Raw genomic sequence first — 23,993 nt, 5'->3', positions numbered from 1 at the left:
CAGCCTTACAGATGTACAACCCAGGAGGATGGGCTTTAATCCCAGCTTTCATTTCAAAAATCAGAGAAGGTGCAACATTTATAAACAAACCTCAAATAGTCTGATGTTCAGAATGACACAAACGTAACCTGAAAAAATAAAAATAAATGAAAAGGGAAAAGTGTTTTGGGGGGTTGTATTGCTACTGCACACCCCCTCAATGCAGTCAGCCCAGGGGAAATACCAAATTATTTGTTGCAATATTCTTCTACATCGTATCACAGCTACAGCTGTCGCTATATGTGCTTATGGAGAAGACATGTGTGCCCCTCTGGTACCCTTCACCTCATCCAATAGCTGTGCCTCATGTTTAACGCCCCCCGCTCCTGTGAAAAAAATCCTCCTCTTCTTGGTTAGGGAAACCTGACAGTTTGAAGGTGTCTGCTCTAAATAGAGCAGCCATTGTTCTCTATATTTGAAGTCTAAGCGTATTAGACATTAACTGTTCTGTAAGCAATGAGAATTTAGGATACTGTGGGTGAGTTAGTGTAATGGCTGGTTACACTAAAACAAAGGCACCTTATTTAAATAATAGCAATAATCATATCTCAGTGTAGGTCCTGTTTACTGGGGTTCTAGCACCCTGACGAAGAGCACAGGGCTGAAACTGTGGAAGTAATAGAGCTTATTTTCCATTTTTTGGTTCTGTAGTCAGATTTCATTATGAGATTTGACCTTGCAAACCATATCTTAACAGTATCTTAAATGAATAGCAGGCTGTTGTCATATAAAATATTCTGTTTCTATATCAGGAATGGGCATCTGTGCCTATACAGCTCGAATCTTTTAGGTTGTTTACTTCACTGTGCCACACAGAGCCCCATCGGGTGGTGCATGTCTTAATGGTCTTTAAATGTCCACTCCCAGAGTTACTGCAAATCTGTTATCTATAAAAATGTCTCTTGGACTTCACACATAGGCCAAAACTCGTGAAGACATAGAAAGAATAATTTAGCACCAGGCCTGTACAGCCTGTCCAATCCTTGGGTCTTTTTCCTCCCACATCCCTTTGCATTCCTCTCATAGCACTGAAAAGAGCTCTCCCCACACAGCCCTCTCCACACTGTATTGACTGTTGAAGGCCTCCTCTTCAGTCACTTGCCCTTTGTCAGCCCTGACACTGTAATGAGAAAATCCTGCCTCATTTCATGAAGACATGCTTCAATATTTTTACTGAGCTGATGGTCTCATTCTGTTCAGACTCTGGCAGCAGCTGTCATATTAAAGTTTATAAATTGCTGGACCTTAGTTTTTGCTCTTCCTCCATATGTCCCATCCTCCAATAAATCAAAGACTTCTTGTCTATTAAATGAAGGGTTTTTTTTTAAAACAATATTGTAATAGCTCTGAAACCTAATATGAGGTGTTTGTGTCCTTCATGCCCTGGTTTCAATTTCTCTTCCTGTTTGTCTGGGATGTGTGTTGTTGTGTTTGTGTCCCGTTTTCCTCTTTTGATTCAAGCCTTTTTTATCCAGAGCCTTGCTAGGAAAAAAGCTAATGACAAAGCTGGTAATCACTATGCTGTTTTTGCCCTTAACCATGTTGATGCTATCTGGTGGCCCAGTGAGGATGGTGTGAATCAGCCAAAAAAAAACCCAGCTTAGGGCTCCTCAGCAGCTTACATCTATAACCATTCACAGCAGTGTGGGTTTAAAAGGATGCAGGTTATATTGTGCACACATTTTTTTTCTCTTCTGGATTCTGGCACAATTTTAACCAGCCTGCTTTTATCTTTTCAGGGAGGATCCATTCAAAACAGGAAATCAAAGAGATGCCTAGAGCTTGTAGCAAGCAGTGACAATGAGTTTGGCTACCAACTGGCTCTGCAGAAATGCACCGGACAGAAATGGTTCATCACAAACGTGCTGTTTAGCAGCTCCCTATGACTGACTGCCGAAGGAAACACTGGAGTCAATAGCAACTGGACTGAATGAAGTCATCTCTTTTGTGTGCATTTGTGTATGCAAGTGTGAGTCTCTGTGTGTGAAAGTCTAGGAAGCGGGAGCACTCATTTTGAGAGCCACGATGTCTTCTAAAGAGCCGGTCGACATCACATCATAAATGTTAAACATTTTATTTTGCCTAAAGGAACAGCCATAGTTGGCAGATATTTTTCAGATCTGACAATGTAGTATATTTAGTATATTTTGTGGTAAATACAGTACAGTCAGACTTTCGTTGACTTCAAATATGTAATGGGTACTTGTTAGTATTTGCTACTGTGTAGCAAGCTTTCTGAATCTGTCCCTGCTGTAATTATTTTTTATTTTAGTGTCTCAGGTTTGTAGGTTTATTATGCGATTGAGCTGTACAGTTGTGGAAAATATTGGAATAAATCTGAAATTGATATTTTCTAAATGTAAATATTTTTGAATATTTGTAATATAACATTGGAATAACGCTCAATAATTATAGAATGCAGTGCCTTTTTTTTTTCCAAGGTAAGTATTTGAAATAACAGGTCAATAGCAGTAATTATCAGCTGAAAGGATTCAAGCTTACAATCAAATCAACAAACACATTTCACCATACACACAGGGCCTTGGGTGGCCGGTGCATTACCCAGAGGCTGGGGTGTCCCCCCCCCCCATCCTGTACATTCCATGACACACCCACCCAATATAGTACCTTCAAAAATGAGTTGTGTTGCTGCTGCTTCGGGGTGGTGCCTGGGGCCCTGGGACTTTATTCTTGACTCGCACCAGGGTGGCTGGCCTCTAGCTGGCCGCAGATGATGCGGTTGTCCTGGGTCCATCTCTGTCTGCCTCTGGCTCCTGGTGGGCATTCTTGTGGGTTTCCACCGTCATTATTAAGTACATTTGTGATAAAGACACAGGCATTCTAACACACTCTCTCTCACATACACTCATACTACAAGAAGACTGTTGATTTATGTATCTGTATATTTTCTGATTTATGTGTTCCAGGAGCTGTGCGTTTGGCTTTTTTTCTTACAGCAACAGCAGTTGGCGATACACTGTGCACTCCTATTTGTGCTTTATCATTTTATTATATCTCCCCCATCCCACCCTCTGCTTCTTTTTTTCCTGCCTGTCCTGCCTTAGACATCGACGTACAACATATAATGTAATAACTGAAATAACACAAATAGAAATGACTAAATAAACAGATAAAAGATTCACATGAACAACAGGAGCCTATAGAGATTTTATATAGCTGTTCTTGCTGAAGCAAAGTGTGTTTGGCACCAAAGTGCATTTAGATCACAATTCTGATTGCAAAAGCTGGCAGACAGGACAGGATTTTAAAAATCAAAAAAGACTGTTTACACACTGTGCTACAAAGCTCAACACACCCAGGATAACTTTCCATTATTGGCTTCAATTGCTCTAACTTGTCAGTCAGGCTAAGCAGTTACACAAAGGCGGTTATCAGCTTGATAATTTAACCCAGAGTTTTTCGATCTAGCTACAAGTGCACTCACATGGAAGGGGTTAGCGTTGGCATCACCTGACTTATTAGAAAAATGGTAAAGTCCACAGGCAGAAGTGTGATTGATCTTAAACAGGAAGATAAAACTATGATATTAGAAAAACATCAAGAGGTTAAACGCTTTCATTACACAGCTAGTACTGTGTCATGAGGAAAAGCACTGTACAGTTATTTACCGTTAAAAGTGCTGCATGAATGTGTGCAATCCAAACAATTTTGGTGTTAAGACTGGAAGAGACCTACTTAATTAATAACATTGTCTATTTGAAGCCAGGAGGGAAAGTTGGACAAAATGCTGTAGAAGTTAAGAGTAGCAATACTTTGTCATTAAATCACAGGAGAATCTGATGGAGTTATTCATTAAGCTGATATTTGGATGAGCATAAGATGTTATGCCCATCGTAATATCAGTTGTAGTTTTCAGTCTGGTGATTAACATAGTGTACATCCAAAATTTGATAGATGGTTTACAAGTACAAATGGATACTTTACTTTTTGACCATATAGTAATGCATAAAGAGCAATAAAATGATTGGAATGAAATTAAAATAAAAAAGTTTTTTTGAGCAAACAGGAAACGAAATCAAAGAAGAGTTGTGTTTATCTTCTCTAAACATCTTACTGCTGCTCATCCGGGAAATACAAAGACTTTAGATGATGTTAAAACACTTTAGACCTTCCTTTTATCTGTGCACAGAAGTCTGAGGGACTTCCAGGAATGGTAACAGGATTTGGTTTTTTTAGCTCTAATTGTTCAGCAAGTGGTAATTTTCTATCTGTTAATCTAGGAACATGACCTGCTTTGGAGCAGGTTAGGCCGGCAACATAAGTTACCATGGTGACAATAAGGAAAACCCAGGGTTAACCCTGAAGTTGTCTGGGTAAGTCCAAATCCTCTTTCATAATGCCCTGTTGGATTTAGAAATCACAAATACAGAAATACTGCAAGTGGCACAGAACCAGTACAGATAACAGAGATAACTGTTGGGAGTTCAAACAGACTCGAAACCATCTGGGAGACAGAGGAGGACAAGGCAAGACAGACAATGTGGACAATGTTTAACTACAAGTTTTTGTATAAATTTCCTCAGAGCACAGGGTGGCATCACAAAAACCGAAAAATCTTTCTTCAGATGAAATTGTATATACAAATGCAGCAAAAATTCACAGTTGCCACTTTTTAAACATGCAAATGGGCTCCACTTCATTTCAGTAATTCCAGCTTTAGGCTGTTGGTTGGAAAAAGCAAGCACTGTGATGGTGTCGCTTTGAACTCTGAGACCATTTTCTGAATTTTTTGCAAATCACTTTCTTTCAGGAAATGGTTTGCTAATGGTTTTGTTTAGGTTTCAGACACCTGCTGAAACCATGTTGGGGCTTTCACTTGGGGATGTAAAAATTGCAGTTTAGTTGTTTAAAAATGTATTTTTGCTACCTGTCAACAACAAGGAAGATTAAACATTAAAGAAGCCACTCAGCAAACTGACCCACTTAGATGTAGCACAAACTTTTTGAACTCTAGAGCATCATCAGTTGCCTGACAGCAAACCTACCAAAACACAAAACCATGGTCTGGTCCAATCTACCACTAACACTTGGAGTTGCTGCGACACTGCGACACTTTACTTGTTATTTGGGGTAATGCTGGTTTTAAATCTTCCTAAATCTATACTTTAAAATATTTGCAGTGTGTTTTATGTGTATATATGATATATTTGCAAGTAGCCTCACTCTAATGTTTCTATATAAGAACACAAGTTTACCTGGAGGTTAAGATGAGACAGTGGTGACGATGTAAGAGAGAAAGCTGCACTGCTAAGGAAAAAAATTAAATAAGAGCGTCCGAGCTTTCCAAAGAAGGACCGGTTAAAAACTAAAATTAAAAAGCAACAAGATGCTGAGGCTGAAATTTTGCTCTATGTTGAGATTTGACCTTCAAAGAGACCTTTTATTTAACTAAAGGTAAAACACACACATAGAACATTTAAAAGGTACAGAGCTACGGCAGTGATGTTGTCAGTTTGTACTGACAAATGCTGGGGCAGAAGCTGAGAAATGGGGCAGCTATCTAGTCTGACTGTATGCACCTGGGGACGAGGCGAGTGGCACAGACTGTTTCCAACATGCCAGTCCTCGTTACTATTCACATTCAAGCAGAGCTCAGCAAACCATGGCATTAAATATACATGGAAACCCACTTTCATCAAAAGGACTTCCCCACTAACACGTCCTAATATATGCAATAAGAGCGCCTCGGCACGCTTTAATTTTTGAATGAAAGAACTCCAAAACAGTGCTCCCATGCACATTACTTTTATCGTCTTTTAGCAGAGCTCTTGTCCTGATTGCCCGCTGATGCACTCTGTAAACCTTCCTTTCACCTTTAAGCTGGGCATGTCTGTTAATGGGGGATCTTTGTTTGGATATTTGCTTGAAATTCATTGTATTTAATGCATATTTCACCCTTGTTGATTTAGCACATAATCGTGTGCCTCAGAATAACTCGATAAAGGGTTTACAAAGTACACAGCAGAGAATTAAATTCCTGTAAATGTGGAGACACAGCTACATCTAAATGTATCCCACAGAGATGGAGCTGTGGAGCAGCTCTTGTCTGAGAATCAATGAGTCACATTCAGTTTCTCAGAAAAGCGCTGGCCTGATTCTGATGAAGCCACAGTGATAATATGCCTGTCTTCCCTTTGAGAGATAGCATTTGCAAAATTACAGTCACTTCTCGTGCTATGGGAATTAAAAACTGACTTTTAACACGTGCAAAAATTGACTTTTAACATGTTTTTTTTTCTGGTGTTCCTCATAGGGAGAAAAGTTTTCTTCAATTTAAACTTAGCAGCTCTGATTTTATCTTGTACAAGCATATATCAGAAATGTTTAATAACTAACATGTACCAAAGGGCACTGAAGGAAATGTGTTTACAGTTGAGTAAATGAAGTGGCTCTCTAGGTGAAAATGTGTCCAGAAAAAAAGTTTTGAGTTCCTGACTCCCCACCGTTTTTCTCCCTGCTTTACTGATTTAATTGATTTTTTTTCCTGCCACTCAGTTCAGACCTGAAGTCCGACATAAAAATGCTGCTGAAACCCTTGTTTATGTTGTGGGACATTTTTTGTAGAGGTTAATGAATAACGATTTTACTCTGTGTTTAAGAAGAAAATAACAATTAAGTATTTTTTATGTGTTATAAAAGAGAGGACAGCAAAGATAAATGCAAATATGAAGCTGAGCATCATTAACAAAGATTACTAAATTCAACAAATGTTATAATAAAGTCTACAAAAACAAACACTAAGTGAGCATAAAATAGCATGAGGGACAAAGGCGAGAAGCACAGACGTGGAACACGGGTAATGGTTACAGACGACCTGACAAAGACCAAAGAAAACGCATGAGCTAATTAAGGCAGGAGGGCAAGGTAACAAGGAACAGGTGAAACTAATCGGGACCGATCAGGCAATCACAAAGGCAGCTCAGGGAAGGAAACCAATTTAAAAACAAATAAAAATTTAAAAAGCCGTAGGAGAAAGGGAAAGAAATGTTTGCACATTAGCAGAAAAAAGCGCTGTAACTATAACCCTGTAAACTTTACCCAATCCCAACATGGTGACAGCTGCTAATGGTTAACCACAAAACCCTGCTGAAACCCTGTGTTATAACTTAACGCTGTAACCTGACATTTACCTCACTGGAAATTACCTGCATGTCACATCAACGCAGTTCACAGCAACTGTTCCGGCAGTTCCTTATATGCTGCCATTAATCGACTGTAAGTGAATGGATCCAGTCAAAGAGAGAAACTCCACCACCAGCTAGTGTTTTCACAGAGACTTGTTTAATACTTCATGTTCATTGTTCTTCTGTAAATTATGGACCCCATCAGTGTTCAGAAGGAAGATAAACAAAAGCCTGCTTTAGGGTTTGCCCACATTGTCACTGACAGGTCAATACTATATGAACATGCAATGCACTATACAGAACAGGACTTTGAAAACTGATGGGTTATTTAACAGTTGCTAGTCATCTTTAATATACAATCTTTCAGTAAAACAGAACAATTATGTGAACTTCAATCAAATTAAGCTCTGATTATATTATTCATTTTGACACGTAATTAGCAAAAACTGCTGCTGAATATAAGTTGCATCTGATCCTGTGCAAGTATGTGATAAGTTCCTGGTAATTTACACATATTTGAAGTGTAATCTATTTCTTGAGTCATCTTATTTCTTGCACGTCTTTCTTCAATTTAGTTCAGTGTGTGATTTTTTTTTTTAACACAACAGTTGATCTTTTGAGGAAAAGAAAAATATCTATTTGCACACTTGTTACTCAGAGTCAGAAGTTGGTTACTGCTTTCATGTCATAGAACTTATTGTAGCATGAAGATTGGACGCAGAGGGGAACAGAAAACTCCAGAGCATTTCAAAGGTAACAAAATCCATCCATCCCATTTTACAGGGGTTTGTGGGTCAAATTATTTCTGAGCTTTCTGAGCTGAGAGTTTGAGCCAGAGTGTCACTGGTCAATGACACGAAACACTGAAAATCACGGTGTCAAAATTAATTTGGGTCACTTGAATACAGTACTGTATTCACAGTACTGTATTCACTGCTCAGAAAGGTTCAGTGCTTACAAAACCACGCCAGACACAGGTTTTTTGCCCCAGTGTTAATTTTATTTTATTTTTGTCCATTTATTATTATTATGCTTTTGTTATTACCCATATCTAAAATATTGTAATAGGGAAAAATCATTATCGCTTCCATAGCTTCTTTAAACTAAACTATCAGTTATTATTACTCAGTGCAGATAAACTATGACTCCTGTGTAGTTTTGCTTTTTGTTATTATGTCCTTTAGTTATCCAGATTTTAGTCTCTGTAAGACCTAAAATTCCCCTTTTCCAGAGTAACATAGTCAATATGGCAGCATATTTCCAATAAATAAAAGGAAAGACACAAATTTAAACATCACAAACTAATGTAATATTTGCATTTGTGTGTTTAAGGTTAAATCTGAACTTTAACCTCAGTCCCAACCACCATATTTTAAGTGGGGTAAGAAACACAGATAAAAAAAAAATGTGTAGAAACAACCAATTCAGTAACAACTGGTACAGTATAAGTGCTGTACTGACTGTGAGTGATTTTAGCCAATGATTTCTAGTATGCACAGCACTAAACTGTAGAGATATGCAGATGGTATGAACTTGTTCTAACTCAACAAAAAAGCAAATAGACACATTTCCCAAAATGCCAAACCATTTCTTAAAATAAAATCTGAGCGCGCCTCCTCTTTTCTCTTTTCCCTCGATATCTCTGTCTCTTTCTACGTCTAACATTCATCTTTTTGCTTCTTAAGGGAGCACGCTCTGAGAGACAACCTATCACATCTTGTCATTATTTTCTGCCCTCGACACAGAAGCATGAAACATTGAGGAATATATTCCTGGCACAAGTCAAGATGTGATCGGGGGATTCAACTGAGTTTAGAATACCATATGGCAAAAGGAAGCAGCTTGTCAGAAGTGAGACTATCTGAACACCCCCTAGGATTGAGACAGAAAGTTTTCTCTGTTGTCTCTCCTGTAGGTGAGCCACAGGTAGCTGAGGGGAAGCTGTCAGTACTGCAGGGTGTGTGGGACATCACACACACAGAGAGAGAAGCAGAAACAGGGAAAAGCCAAAGCAGCCACTTTTGCGTTAAAAATAAACATAAACCCTGCCAAAGATGAAACGAATCTTCCCCTGCAATGTACTGCAAGCCAGAAATGTAATGGAGAATGTTTAAGCAGAAAAACAGATTCACCAGAACAATGCACGTGGGCGTTAAATTTGTGTTCACCACGCAGCCAAAATGTTTCACATGTGGATAAATGTCACTGTTAATTGTTTTCTGTGAGAATGAATCTGTGTTGTAACTGCGTTTCCATGGCTACAACTCCTAAGCTGCATATTCTCAGATATCCCCAAGAACCAGACCATAGGTGAGCGTATTAACTGAAGAGACCTGACAGGATGTAATTGCATTCAGATACAGATGCACCTTTAATCTTTGCCCTTTTAATCCTGCACTGGAATGACCTATGCAAATTAACGAATCTGTTTGTTTTTGTGCATATCTTTGTGCGCTGCGCGCAAAGTAAAACACCATAATGAGGGTGAAAGATTTGCCGCAGCAGACTTGAAGTTCCCCACTTGGATAAAACCAAGAGGAAGAATCAGCTGATATTTGACCAACCAGGAGATTTTTAACTGATGCCAGCAGGGCTTTCACATAATAACACATACAGTAACACTAGCCAAAAGAATTAATGATATTATCACAATGTGTGTAAAAAGAAAAAAAAATTAAAATAACAATGATATCAATAGTGCTTACAGATATTTTTTTTTCTATTTATGGCAAAAACACTCAAAATATGAGTATAAAAAGGTGAAAGGTAAGTCTGTAACCATAACTGTTTAAAAGCAAGCAAAAAGAGCACTAATGGATGGTGAAAAGGCATCCATTGCATCTAATAAACAACTGATCCTAACCTGTGCCATCAAACTAATGACAACTGAAACAAAAAGCTGAGAGCGCAGGTAGGAATTTGATTTTTAAAGTGGCACAACTTGTATAATTCCATGTATAATGACATAAAATTAGATAGCATTAGATACAACAGTGAATAATGAATGCACTACTCTTTAGTGTACTATAATTTTTTTTTCAGATGCAGTAGAAAGTGTAGACATTAATAACCTTATTGTAAAAACTGACTCATGAGTACTGACAGAAAATGAGTTGTGCAGTTTTCTTATGTGTGCCTACTTTTTGATGTTTTTAGGATGATACCATTAAAAATTAACAGGTAATCCTGGTAGACTGGCGAACAAACTATGGCTCAAAACTATGAACAGCTTTAGGATTCTTGGACTCGATATTATAAGGTACCTGTCATGATCCACCCTAGTAAAGGAAACTCAGTAAGTATTATGCTTATGAGGGAAACTAAAGAAAGCTGTGTTCTGGCACCAAGTTACTGCTAACGTGTACAGATAAACAACAGAAAGCATCCAAACTTAAAAGAGCCCCAAATAGTATGGAGTGTGGACAGCCCGGTACCAGAAGGCTCTGCAGCAGGTGATTAAAACTGCCCAGAACATCATTAGCACCCATGCACTTATAATTGACATTTGTGTGCTGTCTGTGCACAGCCCAAAGGATACTAAGAGACAATACTTACTCAACCCAAAGTATCTCCCGCCATACCACCAGACTTCGGAGGAGTTTCTTTCCTCGGGCTCTGAGACTAATGAACTCATTGTCTTCACTTCACCAAGAAGAATCGGTTTAGGTTTTAGGACCTAACGCTTTATTCAGTCATTTACATTTTTCTTCTTTCTGTATGTTGGCAGCAAAAATGGACTGCAAAAGTATGCTGCTTGTTGCTATGAAATGAAATAAAGCTGAAATTCTCAGCAACAACTTTCACCTTCCACATAATTCAAACTTGTGAAAACACTGATTAGTGCAGTTCTGAAATCTTTACATGTGTGCTCTTTTTCCCCAGTTTAGAACTGTGGGTCATTAATTTCCACATTGTTTTCACGAGTTGAAACAATTTCTTTCTGTGTCTGCCAGTCAGTTGAGCCATTAACGCATATGTTTAAACGGCTCATTGTACTGCTCTTGTTCCACTCAGTATGTGTTAACAAGTGAAAGGATGTAGATATGGTGACATTTTATTCATTACAGTTTAACTGGATGTTGACAGTGATGGATGAGGTTCCATTCAGAAGCCCATAAATCAGATTAAACTGTGAAAATGAGTATTGACTGTGATGTCTGCATTCTGTTTGCTTTTACATTTTAGTAACTTCATACTGGAGCCAAATGTGTCTTCATGGAAAGATTGTCTGCATTTTTCTTTTTTCTTTTTTGTCATCTTTAAAATCTATCGGCTGCCCTTCAACAAATTACTGATCATAATCTTGTATTACTGAGTTTAAGGAATTTAAGGAGTCAAACGTCCTGAACAAAACTAAACTGGAAGAACCCACCTGAGCTCCGGATACCACCTGTGTAGCTGAAATGTTAGACTGTGCATGCAATTCACGGCAGTTCCCCATTAAATACTTCGAAAATTAAAAGAATGTTGAAAAAAATTAGAACTACTTTAATAATTTAATAACAAATATGCAAATATTTAACTAAATATTAATTAATATGTAATGATAACAGCTGTTTTAAGCAATCAAATATTTCGCATAGAGAAAGGTAGCAGGTTAAATGAGCTATAAATGATAAAAATCCCAATTTTTTAAATCTATTTGACTCTTGAGCCACGATCGCCACGATCGTGGCTCAATGGTAAGCTACATTGAGTAGCTTACCATTGAGTTAGGAGTTCGCCTTGTAATCGGAAGGTTGCCGGTTCGAGCCCTGGCTTGGACAGCTTCGGTCATTGTGTCCTTGGGCAAGACACTTCACCCGTTGCCTACTGGTGGTGGTCAGAGGGCCGGTGGCGCCAGTGTCCGGCAGCCTCGCCTCTGTCAGTGCGCCCCAGGGTGGCTGTGGCTACAATGTAGCTTACCATCACCAGTGTGTGAATGGGTGGGTGACTGGATGTGTAAAGCGCTTTGGGGTCCTTAGGGACTAGTAAAGCGCTATACAAATACAGGCCATTTACCATTCTCTCTCTCTCCCTATACACACACATATATACACACACACACACACACACATATACACATACACATACACACATATACATATACACACATATACACATATATATATGCTTCAGTTAAAATGATTATATATGTAAAACACAGTTTTCAAGATGTGTTTATGGAACTAGTGTGAAATTTTGGGAAATGGATTATTTACAATGCAACTGAAAGTTAGACGTGATGACTTTCCTCCCTCGCATTTGGCAATAAATGTAAAGTTGCTGCCAGAAACTGCTCCAGTTACCTCGGTACAGATTGAAAATAGAAAGAGCAAAGCGTGTCCAAAGCAAAGAGTCACGCCAGTTCTTAAATCTTGAGTGACCAAACCAAAAAAGTGTTCTTAATACTGTCTAAACTGTAAGTTTGTGCTTTGACACTTATGAATAAATCCAGGCTGTTTCTGGTCTTTATGCTAAGCTAAGATAACTAGATCATAGTTATAGTAGGTAATCCTAATCTTCTCATCTATCCCTTTCCACATCTGATTTTTGCAACCACTTTTTTAAAGAAGGCCCTTCAAATATTAACCAGAGCAGGAAATCCTCTTCTGAAGAAAGAAGTTATGGCGTTTTGCCTCAGTGAAGCCCTGCCTGTCAAATCACACAGGAACAAGGAACATCTGAGACAGCTTGGGTTAATCAAAATTTAATCACAACTCAAAGGCTGATTCAGTCTGAGGCTGTCATACATAGAGTGCATTAGGTTAGATCAGACACATATCTATAGTTCCTCTTTCTTATACAACAATCTGACTTCAGACTGATTACTGAAAATACCCTTTGACACCCCTGACCTGAAAAATTCTCAGACAGCGCATTCATCTGAAGAAGGGGAAAAGGCTTATACTCATGAAGTCACGTCCTAGACGCTCTAATCACTTCAATCTGGATTTAGACTCTCCCCCTCCACTCCCACATCAATGTTGAAAAAGACATCTTGTGAGTACTGGAGCAAAACTCCATTTCTATTCTTGTTTCCCAGCGCACAGATCCCCCAACCCTCCAAACAGAAAAACGCATCACAATGGATATCCAGGTTCTGTTCTTCCACTGGATGAGCTTGTTGAAAGACTTCACTTTGTCATTGTGAACACAAAAAGCCGTGTGGTTTCATGTTATTGACAGCTGAGTTAATGTGTCATCTTTGGAGTCACGCAACTCCTAAACACTATGCTGTTCTGAGATGGTACCGAATGGTAACACAGAGGAGATACGAGCTTCTCTGCACCTGCCTCACACAGTGTATCTCTGGTTACTTTGTCCATGGTCTTATCTGTAAGGGATGGAAAACAATTACACAGAGCAAGCGAAGTAGTGCTCTTCAATAGAAACTGGGGTACTTGAGTACTGCCATTCAGCTTCTTCAGAGCGTTTCAGCTGGAAAAACTACACTCATCACTCGTTATTTTTCAGGATATTTTATATTTAAAAAAAACATTTTGCAAACCACAATTTTAGTAATGGCTAATTAAAATATACATATTATACACTGGCCTGATACATAAATACTAAACTACAGGTTACAACTCTGGGCTGGCATTTCAAATGCAGTGCACCATGTTGTTCCTAATAACACGCTGAAAACTGCAGCAAATTAAATGGAAAAATCTGTATGATGTGTGTCTGAATATCCAGCAGCACAGCTACAGATAAAGCTAAAGAGCAATACTAATTTGATCTGTAACAGTGGCTCAATTAAGTTAGAAGACATCCTTCTCATCTTTCATTTGCATCCTTTTTGGATTTCATTTTCATGTTATCATTTGTTTGATGTTCAAAGCTCCAAACAAATGTTCTGACCTAGATGCAAAATTAATCATTTCTTGCAAACAGCATCTGTCAAGCAGATGGAGAGCACTGATCTAATGGTATGTGCTGCAGAAAGAGAGAAGCTCATTTCTATGACCACCTGACTCTGAACTTATCCAGGGTACACACACCACACAACAAGCTATAATCCCCTGTATATTGCAGGAGAAAATCCATCAATAGCCTTTTTCTGAATGTCCTTACAGAACTCAATTAGATGAGGTCTGGGAAAAACAGATTGCTTGCCATGTTGAAACTCTGAAATAGGCTTCTATCTGACAACTTTGTGGTATTTACTTTTTGAACCACTTCTCGGTTCAGTCCATGTAATCATAAAACAGTACCGCCTTACCAGTTGTTACAATCTTGTCAAAGCCACCCTCTTTTCACAAACTAACAAAGAAACAAAGGTTGCATTTTTTTATTAAGAGTAAAAAGAGAAAATACTTTTACTCTTAGATAGATATAGACAGAAGCATGTATAAGCTGGGATGCTTCCTAGCTGATGCTCAATTGCACGAACTAGAAAGACACTCTGATGTGACTAGTTGTTGCACTGTTAGCCAAATACAACCACTCAAACCGACCAAATATCTAAGGTAGACAGAGGAAGAGTGAGGAACCTTCAGTGAATCTGTCCCCACCATATCCACAATCACAATATTTTTTTGTTTAAAAAGTTTGCTTGCAGTTCAAGCTAAGTAGCAATGCACCGATTTTCTTGACCGTTTCTGATTTTCCTTCTAACAACAAAAACTGACAACATATAAAAACAAAAATCTATTTTGTTTCAATGTAACATACATCAGCAGATACATACATAAGATACATAAGATTGTGACCACTGAAAGGTGAAGTGAATAACCCTGTTTCATCCATGGCAACATGCATTAGAAGTAGGGAAAATGGTCAAGCAAGGATCTACACCAGGGGTGTCCAAACTTTTTTCGCTGAGGGCCACATACATAAAAATATAGGAGGGGCTGGGCCACTTACTAGAAATTAGGTATATAACCTTAACTGTAGTGTATTAAAAATCACTTAAAAGTGGTCAAATGTGTTATATTGTTGAATTAAAGACAAAACTGCCTTCATCACAGCTTTTCATAAATGGATCTTTATTAATTTATTCAGAAAAAGCTTTGGTAGCTCATTCTCAGAACAGCAGCAGATTTCTTCTTGGACAGAAGATTTACAGCACAGAGAAAAAACAATAAAGGGGAAAATGGGACGGGGACATTTCAAGCTTGTTATTTAAGTTCTTAGGCTTAGCAACACACCTATTAACGTTCGTTTGAAACGGTTATCAACATTAACAGACTGCACTGGACTTAATAACAGGAGTCCATATAATTTTAGTAAATTATTCTGGAGTATCAGCTGCGCTGGGTATGTAAATCGGGCCATCCAGCTGCGGTGCTGGTCCGACGCCACTCGTGGCAAAAATCCGGACAAATGTCACTTGATCAAGGAGCAGATCTGCATCAGATGAGATCAGCTGACTTTGCGTGTGCGTGCGCTGTGCACAGCGGTGTGTACTCTGTGTGTTAACAAGAAAAACGCATATAAGAAAGTGGTGCGCAAAAGCAGGGTAGTGACAGAATTGATGCGCATTATTGATATTTGAAGCATGTGTACCTGCACATTAACACACGGGTACTGTGGAATATATTTTTACTCACCTAAAGCGCTCGTGCTCTCGTCCACTCCCCGCAAAACAATTAGCAGCTGTGCGGCGTCTGTGGCATCGGTGCTCTCATCGCATGCGATGGAGTAAAAATCAAAAGCACAGCTTTATCAGACAGTTGCAGTTTAATGTTGGCTGGCGAGTCTTCAGTGCGTGGCACAACTGTATTTCTGGACATGCTGACGTTGTTGAAGTCCTGCACTTTTTCCGGGCACATTATTTCGGTGACTTTAACGAGGCAGCGTTTTATGAGGTCTCCATCTGAAAAAGGCTTGCCATGTCTTGCCATGAGTTGGGCGACCTCATAGCTGCTATTGGAGCCTTTTCCTGGACAATTTGAGCACGAAAAAAAATATACTGTTGCTGACCCTGCAGGAGAGCTACCCTTTGCTTTACTTTCTGCTCTCGCTCAGCACCAGTGTAGGATGCATAGGCCTGATGTTTGGTTTCATAATGACGTCGTACATTATACTCTTTCATAACTGCCACAGTTTCAGTGCAGATAAAACAGACACACGTCCCCTTGAATTCTTTGAAGAAATATTCACTCTCCCAAATTTTCTGCATTCACTCAACCTTTGGCTTCTTTGGTTCTGCCATGTTTAGTAACTTGGGGGTAAATTTCTTCTGTGATTGTCCTTTTTGGTGGAGCAACTGCCTTGATCAGCAGCAGCTCCCCCTGGTGTTAAAACTAAGAAGTGCAATACACTCAAGCAAAAGTTGAAGTGCGGGCCATACTCTATTCTATTTATAAGATTACTTGCGGGCCAATTAAAACTGGACCGCGGGCCGCAGTTGGCCCGCGGGCCGGACTTTGGACACGCCTGATCTACACAGATTTGAAAAAGACCAAATTGTGATGCGAGACGGTTGAGTCAAAGAATCTCCAAAACTGCAGCTCTTGTTGGGTGATCTGTGCTAACCCCGGTCCAAAAATCACTAATAATTCTGATGAATCCCATCACATGGATGGCCAGGTGTGTACACTGCTTACCTGGGGAACACGTGGCACCAGGATGCACTATGGGAAAAGAGAGAAAATTGTGGCAGTAGTGTGAGCCATGTGAATGTTAGCTTGACTTGTACCCCCTATATAAGCATTGTTATGGACTGTGTACACTCTGTAATCGAAAAGACATTCCCTGGTGGCTGTGGCCTCTTTCAGCAGGATAATGAATCTAAAGGAAAATGGTTCAGGAATAGTTTGAAGAGCACAACAAAGAGTTCGAGATGTTGGCTTGCCCTCCAAATTCCCCAGAGCTCAATCCATCTATTTGGATGTGCTGGACAAAAAACGTCCACTCCACTTCGCAACTTACAAGACTTAAAGGATCTGTTGCTAACATCATATTGCCAGATACCACAGCACATTTTCAAGAGATAACAGGACAACAACCCTTTTCTCTTTTACATTTATCTCCATAATTTTCCTCCAAAGTGCCTTGATCCTTTGCTCATACCGAAGATGATGTGTTATCCCCAACCCTGATAGCTTTAGCTCTAGCCACTTCTTGTTAGCGTCTAATGTAATGTTTTTGCATCTTTCCCTGCAACATTTGTCTCTTCACTCACTTCTATGCTAACATCGCAGCATCTGGCTGTGAGCATGTGCTATTGTGCACGAATATCATGCACATGGAATGGACTACCTTGGCCAGTCCTGAGATCAATGGAGTCTAGTTCAATTTGTAAATGTGTAAAAGTAAGATTTTCTCATGCTAAATGTAGATAAAAGTGCATACAAAAATAGAACTGAAACACTCTGTTGTTTAAACAAACCCTCAGACTATTTTCTGAATCTTTCCAACCATTCCTTTCAAGTGGATACAGACAGCTGTTAAAATGCTTTCAATTAGAGGTGCAAAATTACAATTCCAAATTTTTTTAACCTACAAGAGCAAAGCAGTGTGACCCTTAAACACCACTGTGATATTTGTAGTCTTAGCAGAACGGAGAGTTCCTCTGCCCGATCCAATTTTGCACCAACTATAAATCTTGGGTGGGCCAGTAAATTACTAGCGTCTCTGATGGTTGCCAGGCAACTGTACATAATTCACAGAAACACCACAATGTTTTGTTTTTGCTCATTGATTTTTGTAAACATTAAACAAACAAGATACAACATGTTAATTTGTGAGACCTACAGGTGCTCATAGGCAGATGGATTTAGCTCTAGACAGACAGGTTGTGACTTTGTACAAAGATATTAGAGCTGTATCAGTTTAAGTATATATAAAAACAAAAATGTCAAATTATCCCCATATTTGGTTAAACCCTGTTGTATTTGACTGAAATCAGTACACTGCCAGCTCACTCAGCAGGCAACTTGTATGTGACAGTTCTCCAGTATGAAGAGTGACAATACATTAGCCTAAATTTGTAAAACACAGAGGAGAATAAAACAGCAATTTCTTCCTAATCTAAGTTTCTTATAGCTGTTGTTCTAATTCTCTGATAAATAGGAGTCCACTCAGTTCTAATTCCTCGATTTAATTTGACCTGATTCAGTCCACCCACTGCTTTCACTCACTAAATGCGCAAAGAGGCTAGTTATAAATAATCAATAACACTTCAATGAATTGCCAATACAACTCCAACAGAATGAATTTGAATGCTGTCTTGATGCATGCTAATTCATCCAGGTAAGTAAATACAAAAAGGATGATTCTGTTCATCTGGACGTAGCGTTTTCAGTGGGAGAAACGTTTCGTCACTCATCCAAGCGATTTCTTCAGTACTCATGGTACTCATGGCTTTTGATCAAGGGGCTTTGATCAGTTGTTATTGATCAATGGTCATGACAATGTGCGTATTAATGATCAAGGAATTGACCTCACAACCCATTGACAACTCATTCAGTTTCCTAGATTCAGTCATTGTGCAAATATACTGTTTATAATATTGGGGAAACCTGAAGTCAGCTGAGACTGAAGGAGTCACTTGGATGAGAGACAAAACATTTCTCCCACTGAAAACGCTACGTCTAGTTGAACAGAATTCCTTTTGGAATTTGAATGTTGAACATGAAATCGACTGTTCACAGATTTACTTTAACCCATGACTATGCCACACCATTTTGGCTCTTTCATCTATTTTTATGTGACATCCCCTGGTGAGTAATAGGCGAACAGGACTTCCTTTCCTGTGTTGCTGTTTAGACTCAAATCGGTTTAATGTTTAATGGCCCGCAGTGACGAAATAATAACTTCCACAAAAACAGCCAAGGTGTACTCTCAGTGGCAGGGGAACAATATGGGAACAGCACCACCAAGGCTGGAGACAGAGCAATACTGGAAGAGCATATGGAAGAAGGACCCAACCCATAATGGCGATGCTCAGTGGCTAGTGGATCTGAGGGCAGACCCCAGCAACCTCCCTGAACAGGGTCCATTAACCATCACAGTGGCAGACATCTAAGAAAGTGTCTCCAGTATGAAGAGTTGGACAGCACCAGGCCCCGACATGGTTCACCCCTACTGGCTGAAGAAGCTGACTGCACTCCACAAGCGCCTGGCAGCACAAATGAACCAGCTGCTAGTTAACGAGAGACACACTGGATGGCTGACCTAAGGCCGGACAGTCCTGATCCTCAAGGACCCCCAGAAGGCACCGGTCCCATCCAACTACCGACCAATAAGCTGCCTCAGTACCATGGGGAAGCTCCTGTCATAGTGGCTAAGATAAAGAGGCACCCTCCTGACCATGCATGGAGGGTTTCAGCCCAAGTCCAGCACCCTGAGGCTGTATGCTATGCGGAAGGTAGGAGGCCACGGACTGGTAAGTGTCAGCACCACAGTCCAGGATGAGACAATGAACATAAAACAGAAAGAAATGATTTGCAAGTTTCAGAACATCAAAAAACACAACAAAGGCTTGCAAGTAAAGCTTGAGGAAGCTCTGGAAAAAAATAAAGAAAAAGAACAACAGGACATAAAGCATAGAGACATGCATGTGCAAACTCCAAGGCATGGAGAGAAAATACTGGGGGCTGCAGGTAAGCCTTGATGAAACACTTCACAAAAATCAAGAGTTGCTTCAAGAGAAAAAGCAACAGGACATAAAACAGAAAGAAATGGATTGCAAGCTTGAAGACACGGAGGAAAGGTACAGAGTGCTCCAAATAAGGCTTGATGAAACACTGCAAGAAAACAAAGAATTTCTTCAAGAGAAAGAGCAACAGGAGATAAAACAGAAAGAAGAAAAACTTCTTCTTCTCCAGGACTTTGGGAGGAAAAATCAAAAAATGCAAGAATTTTAAAATACAATGAAGTACAAAGCAACTGAACTGGAAGAAGAAAAGGAAAAACTGGAAAACCAATGCTCAGAGATGAAAAGTAAGATCAATGAAATGCTGAGAAAAAACACACAACTTGAGGAAATTTCTAACAACTTCAACTTCAAGAGAAGACACATGAAGACCTGCAGTGTAAGCTTCAAGAAATTCAGAGAAGAAGTCAGCAGTTAGAAGAAAATTACCCAGGGTGGCATTGTCATTTTATTTATTTTTTTATGTAACTCCTTTTGCATTTTGTTACATGTGGAAATAAATTGCAAGAGACCTTCCTACACAAAGAACAATGCCATATTTCAGCAATTTACCAATAAATAAAGTTGTGGTCCAGATCCAAAACTATTTAATGGGTTTTTCTTTTACCAATGTGTTCTCCACAATTTAATGAAATTCATTCATTTTTGTCATTTTGCTGGCAGACAGAAGAACAGTGCTGAAGATGTACTGCCTTGGCAAAGTGGCAAAATGCTATTACAAATCAGGAATGCAGAATTCAGACAAACTTCAGAAAAATTCATTTTAAATCTTTTTTTTTTTCTTCTGTGCAAAAATAATGGGTGAGTTGACTCAGAAAGTAAATTTGGGGGACTCTCTGGGACCATTTAAAACGGTGCCAAAGATTTAAACAAGCCCTTGTTTAATATGCTTCTCATTGTGCCATCCTCAATGAAAACAAATGACCTGAGCAGCATGAGACATGGGGTTAGCAACTCTGATCTTGTTATCCCAAAAGAAGTGATGTGACAGATTTTTAGATGCTTCAGCTTTTTGAAATGCTAATGGAGTAAATTAAAAAACACAAGGGGAACACCCATGAATGCCCATAAGCATATGTAAAGTATTCAAGCCTCACAGGCACACACAAACACATGCAAAGACAAAGTACTGCGGCAGCAAGTACAGTATTTGTTACTGCGGTGATTCCACTGAGAAAGGCTGCACTTTAATGTCCTGCACAATCAACACTGCATCTGAGCACTGCTCTTCTCATTTTGGTTGTACAGTATTTGACAGAGCAAGCAGGGTCATCAAGGTGACACAGATGAGTATGAGAAGAACTGTGGGATTGACAGCCATGGTGTAACAATTTTGCTACCCGAGCAATCTGCACTTTGGTCTCAGACCTTGCTAGTAAGGAAGACCTAAGCCACAAATCAAAGCTTTGGATCTTACTGCCCAATCCTTGTCAAGACCAAGGCCTGCAACTGTTACACTACCTGAAAACAGGGGGGAAAGAATCACAAGAGTGATTTTCAGTTGCTTCTCTCATGCAGTAGTTTAATGCAATCAAAGATGAACATTAAGTATTTTACATTCCGTACTCCTCAATGTCACACAGTGGAAGAAAGAGCTAATTAATAAACCAAAATAATAATGAAGTTCTTACTATTTGTATTTGAACATGTTTCCTTACGAAATGGATGATAATAGACACATTTTTAGTTCCTCCCATTAGCTTAACAGCCATTATATAGTACGCAACTGAGGCGCATAACAGCTATGTCTAACTACTTGAAACTATAATAAAATGCTTCTAAAGCTCACAAGACAATGAAGGATTACCTATAGCAGGGGTGTCCAACTCCAGTCCTTGAGGGCCGGTGTCCCTGCAGGTTTTAGATCTCACCCTGGGTCAACACACCTGAATCAAATGATTAGTTCATTACCAGGCCTCTGGAGAACTTCAAGACATGTTGAGGAGGTAATTTAGCCATTTAAATCAGCTGTGTTGGATCAAGGACACATCTAAAACCTGCAGGACACCGGCCCTCGAGGCCTGGAGTTGGACACCCCCTGACATGTTTGATCACCATTACCTGAAAACAGAGGAAAGAATCACAAGAGTGATTTTCAGTTGCTTCTCTCGTGCACTAGTATAGTGCAATGAGGAGAATGGGCGAAAGCCCCCTAGTGGAGGATGGAGCCACTACCAATCGATCCCAGTAAAGGCTAACTAGCTGATCAGTAATTTACAGATCGCAGTTCTCTTGAATAAAATGACAACCATTAATGCAACATGAAAAATAATAGATTAATAACAATTTTCTTACATTGTTTTTATGCTTATGTCGACTAATATGAATAAGTATTTACTGTTACTTACTACCAAGTGTCATTTCTTTATATTTTAAAGAAAGTACTGTGCAAAAGTCTTGAGCAATCCCCCATTTCTTTATATTTTACTATGGGAAATGGGAAAGAGGTGCAATGATTTCTTAAAATATGTTGAAACATATATGGAAATACAATATATAGAGCAAAAACAGAGTTCGTACAATTTAAACAAGCCCAAAAGTCAGTATTTGGTATGACCACCTTTATTCTTCAACACAGCCTGATCTCTCTTAAGCAGCTTTCTAGTCTTAAGTAGTCTTCAAAGCTCCTCTCTGGATATTGTGTGCTTTCAGTTTTCTGATCCCACTCTGCTTCAATAATGTTGAAGTTTGGGCTCTGGGGAGGTCAATCCATGACCAACCGTGTCCCATTGTGTGTTTTTCTGTCCAGGTATGCTTTTATTGCAATGGCACTGAGGTTACTGTCATACTGAAAAATAAACTCAGTGCTAATCTGACACTTTTCAGAAAGTACTGCATGGTGGGTAAAAATCTAGGGATACTTTCTATGCTCATGATTACATCAATTCTGAGAAGATTGCCACCTATATATATTTGTGGTGTGTAAAAAAAACATAACTTCTTATTTTTTCTTCACTCATTGCAGATAAACATCTGTTTTATATTCTTATTTCTAATTAACTGTATACAATTTAATAGCACATAAAAGACATTTTGTCACATGAGTGGGTGATGCTGAACCAGTGTTGAGATTGAGGGCTAAGTTTTTGACCTAACGTCATTCAAGTGTTATGGAGAAGTTAAATGAAAATTGCCTTAGTGGAAAAAACTGCCAACTCAGCATGCACCCTAAAATCTTTAACTCATATAAACTCAAAAGCTTTCTTAGAGGCCAAAGCAGTGTTTATGTTGGTTGGCTCTTTGTTTATTTGGTGTTTTATTTATTACAAAATGGGATCCAACACATTGCAATAAATATTTATAAGTCAAGTTTTGCAAGCAGTTAGGACTTTGTTTGGACCAGGTTGTAATAAATATGGAATTCAAGTAAAAGGTTCAGGAGAGATAGATGGACGGCATAAGTCATCACTTTATTTACTTCTTGAGCACATTTTTTATTTGAATGAATTCTTTACTTTTGGTTTCAACAAACTGTAGTTTTGTTGCTGCACACTTTATGCTTGGCAGTTTGTTGCAGAATAAAAGGAGATAATGGAAGACGACACTTTAACCCCTAATATTTTTTATTTATTGCATTGCTACTCTACACATCATGGAAATTCCTGTGGAATGTGAAAAAGAATGAAACGGTAATGAAGTAACTGACATGGTTTATTTACACTTCAATAAAAATAAAAAAATAAAAATAAAACTTTTTAAAAATGTCCAAACATCATCAGTTTTTGTAAAAAAAAAAAAAAAAAAAAAAAAAAGTCTCATGACCAAAATGTTTGCTGGAATGATTTCACTGGAAGCACCTCTCAGTGTTTTAAAGAACCTATAATCTCACAGAAAATCACAGCACTATATAAAAACACATTCACAGTGCAACAAGAGAGCGCTGAGAAGAAATAAAGTCGACAGGAATGGCTCACAGTTATGTTTAGCAAAGCAAAGGATGACAATGAAAAAGAACAAAGGAGGCATTTCTTCACACCGTTTTTCACCAGGAGAGGTGGGTGTGCGTGTGCTGTCCAAATGTGAAGCGTTGGTCACACACTTTGCACCTCCAGCAAAATGTTTGCATTCCATAGCTTCTGTTACATTACTTTCCCTGTGCTGTAAAAAGGGTTTGAATATCCATGAGCCAAAGTATCCCAGTAGATTTACGCCCCTCCTCATGAGCAAGCTTCAACACCAACAGAGGGGGGCGAGTGTAGAGTCTATTTTAAAACCATGCATAT

At 39.0% G+C, this 23,993-nt stretch overlaps 1 protein-coding gene and 1 long non-coding RNA gene across 2 annotated transcripts in view; one reads left to right on the top strand and one right to left on the bottom strand.

Moving 5' to 3' along the window:
- The window catches only part of galnt18b (UDP-N-acetyl-alpha-D-galactosamine:polypeptide N-acetylgalactosaminyltransferase 18b), an 86,346-nt gene extending 83,898 nt beyond the window's left edge, over nucleotides 1-2,448 (top strand). The window contains exon 11 of the mRNA XM_003442373.5: nucleotides 1,779-2,448. Within this exon, the coding sequence (XP_003442421.1) occupies nucleotides 1,779-1,925 (147 nt within the window). The 3' untranslated portion in view covers nucleotides 1,926-2,448. The remainder of the gene's footprint in view (nucleotides 1-1,778) is intronic.
- Nucleotides 2,449-15,448: 13,000 nt separating this feature from the next.
- Nucleotides 15,449-15,750, bottom strand: LOC112846650 (uncharacterized). Its single transcript, XR_003219838.1, has 2 exons — nucleotides 15,719-15,750; nucleotides 15,449-15,576 (listed from the first exon to the last, which is right to left on the bottom strand). It is a non-coding gene; the product is annotated as an uncharacterized LOC112846650 (long non-coding RNA).
- Between the last annotated feature and the right edge of the window lie 8,243 nt (nucleotides 15,751-23,993).

Source organism: Oreochromis niloticus, linkage group LG1 (assembly GCF_001858045.2).
Source record: "Oreochromis niloticus isolate F11D_XX linkage group LG1, O_niloticus_UMD_NMBU, whole genome shotgun sequence".
Lineage (NCBI taxonomy): Eukaryota > Metazoa > Chordata > Actinopteri > Cichliformes > Cichlidae > Oreochromis > Oreochromis niloticus.
This window is presented reverse-complemented; position numbering and strand designations above follow the sequence as displayed.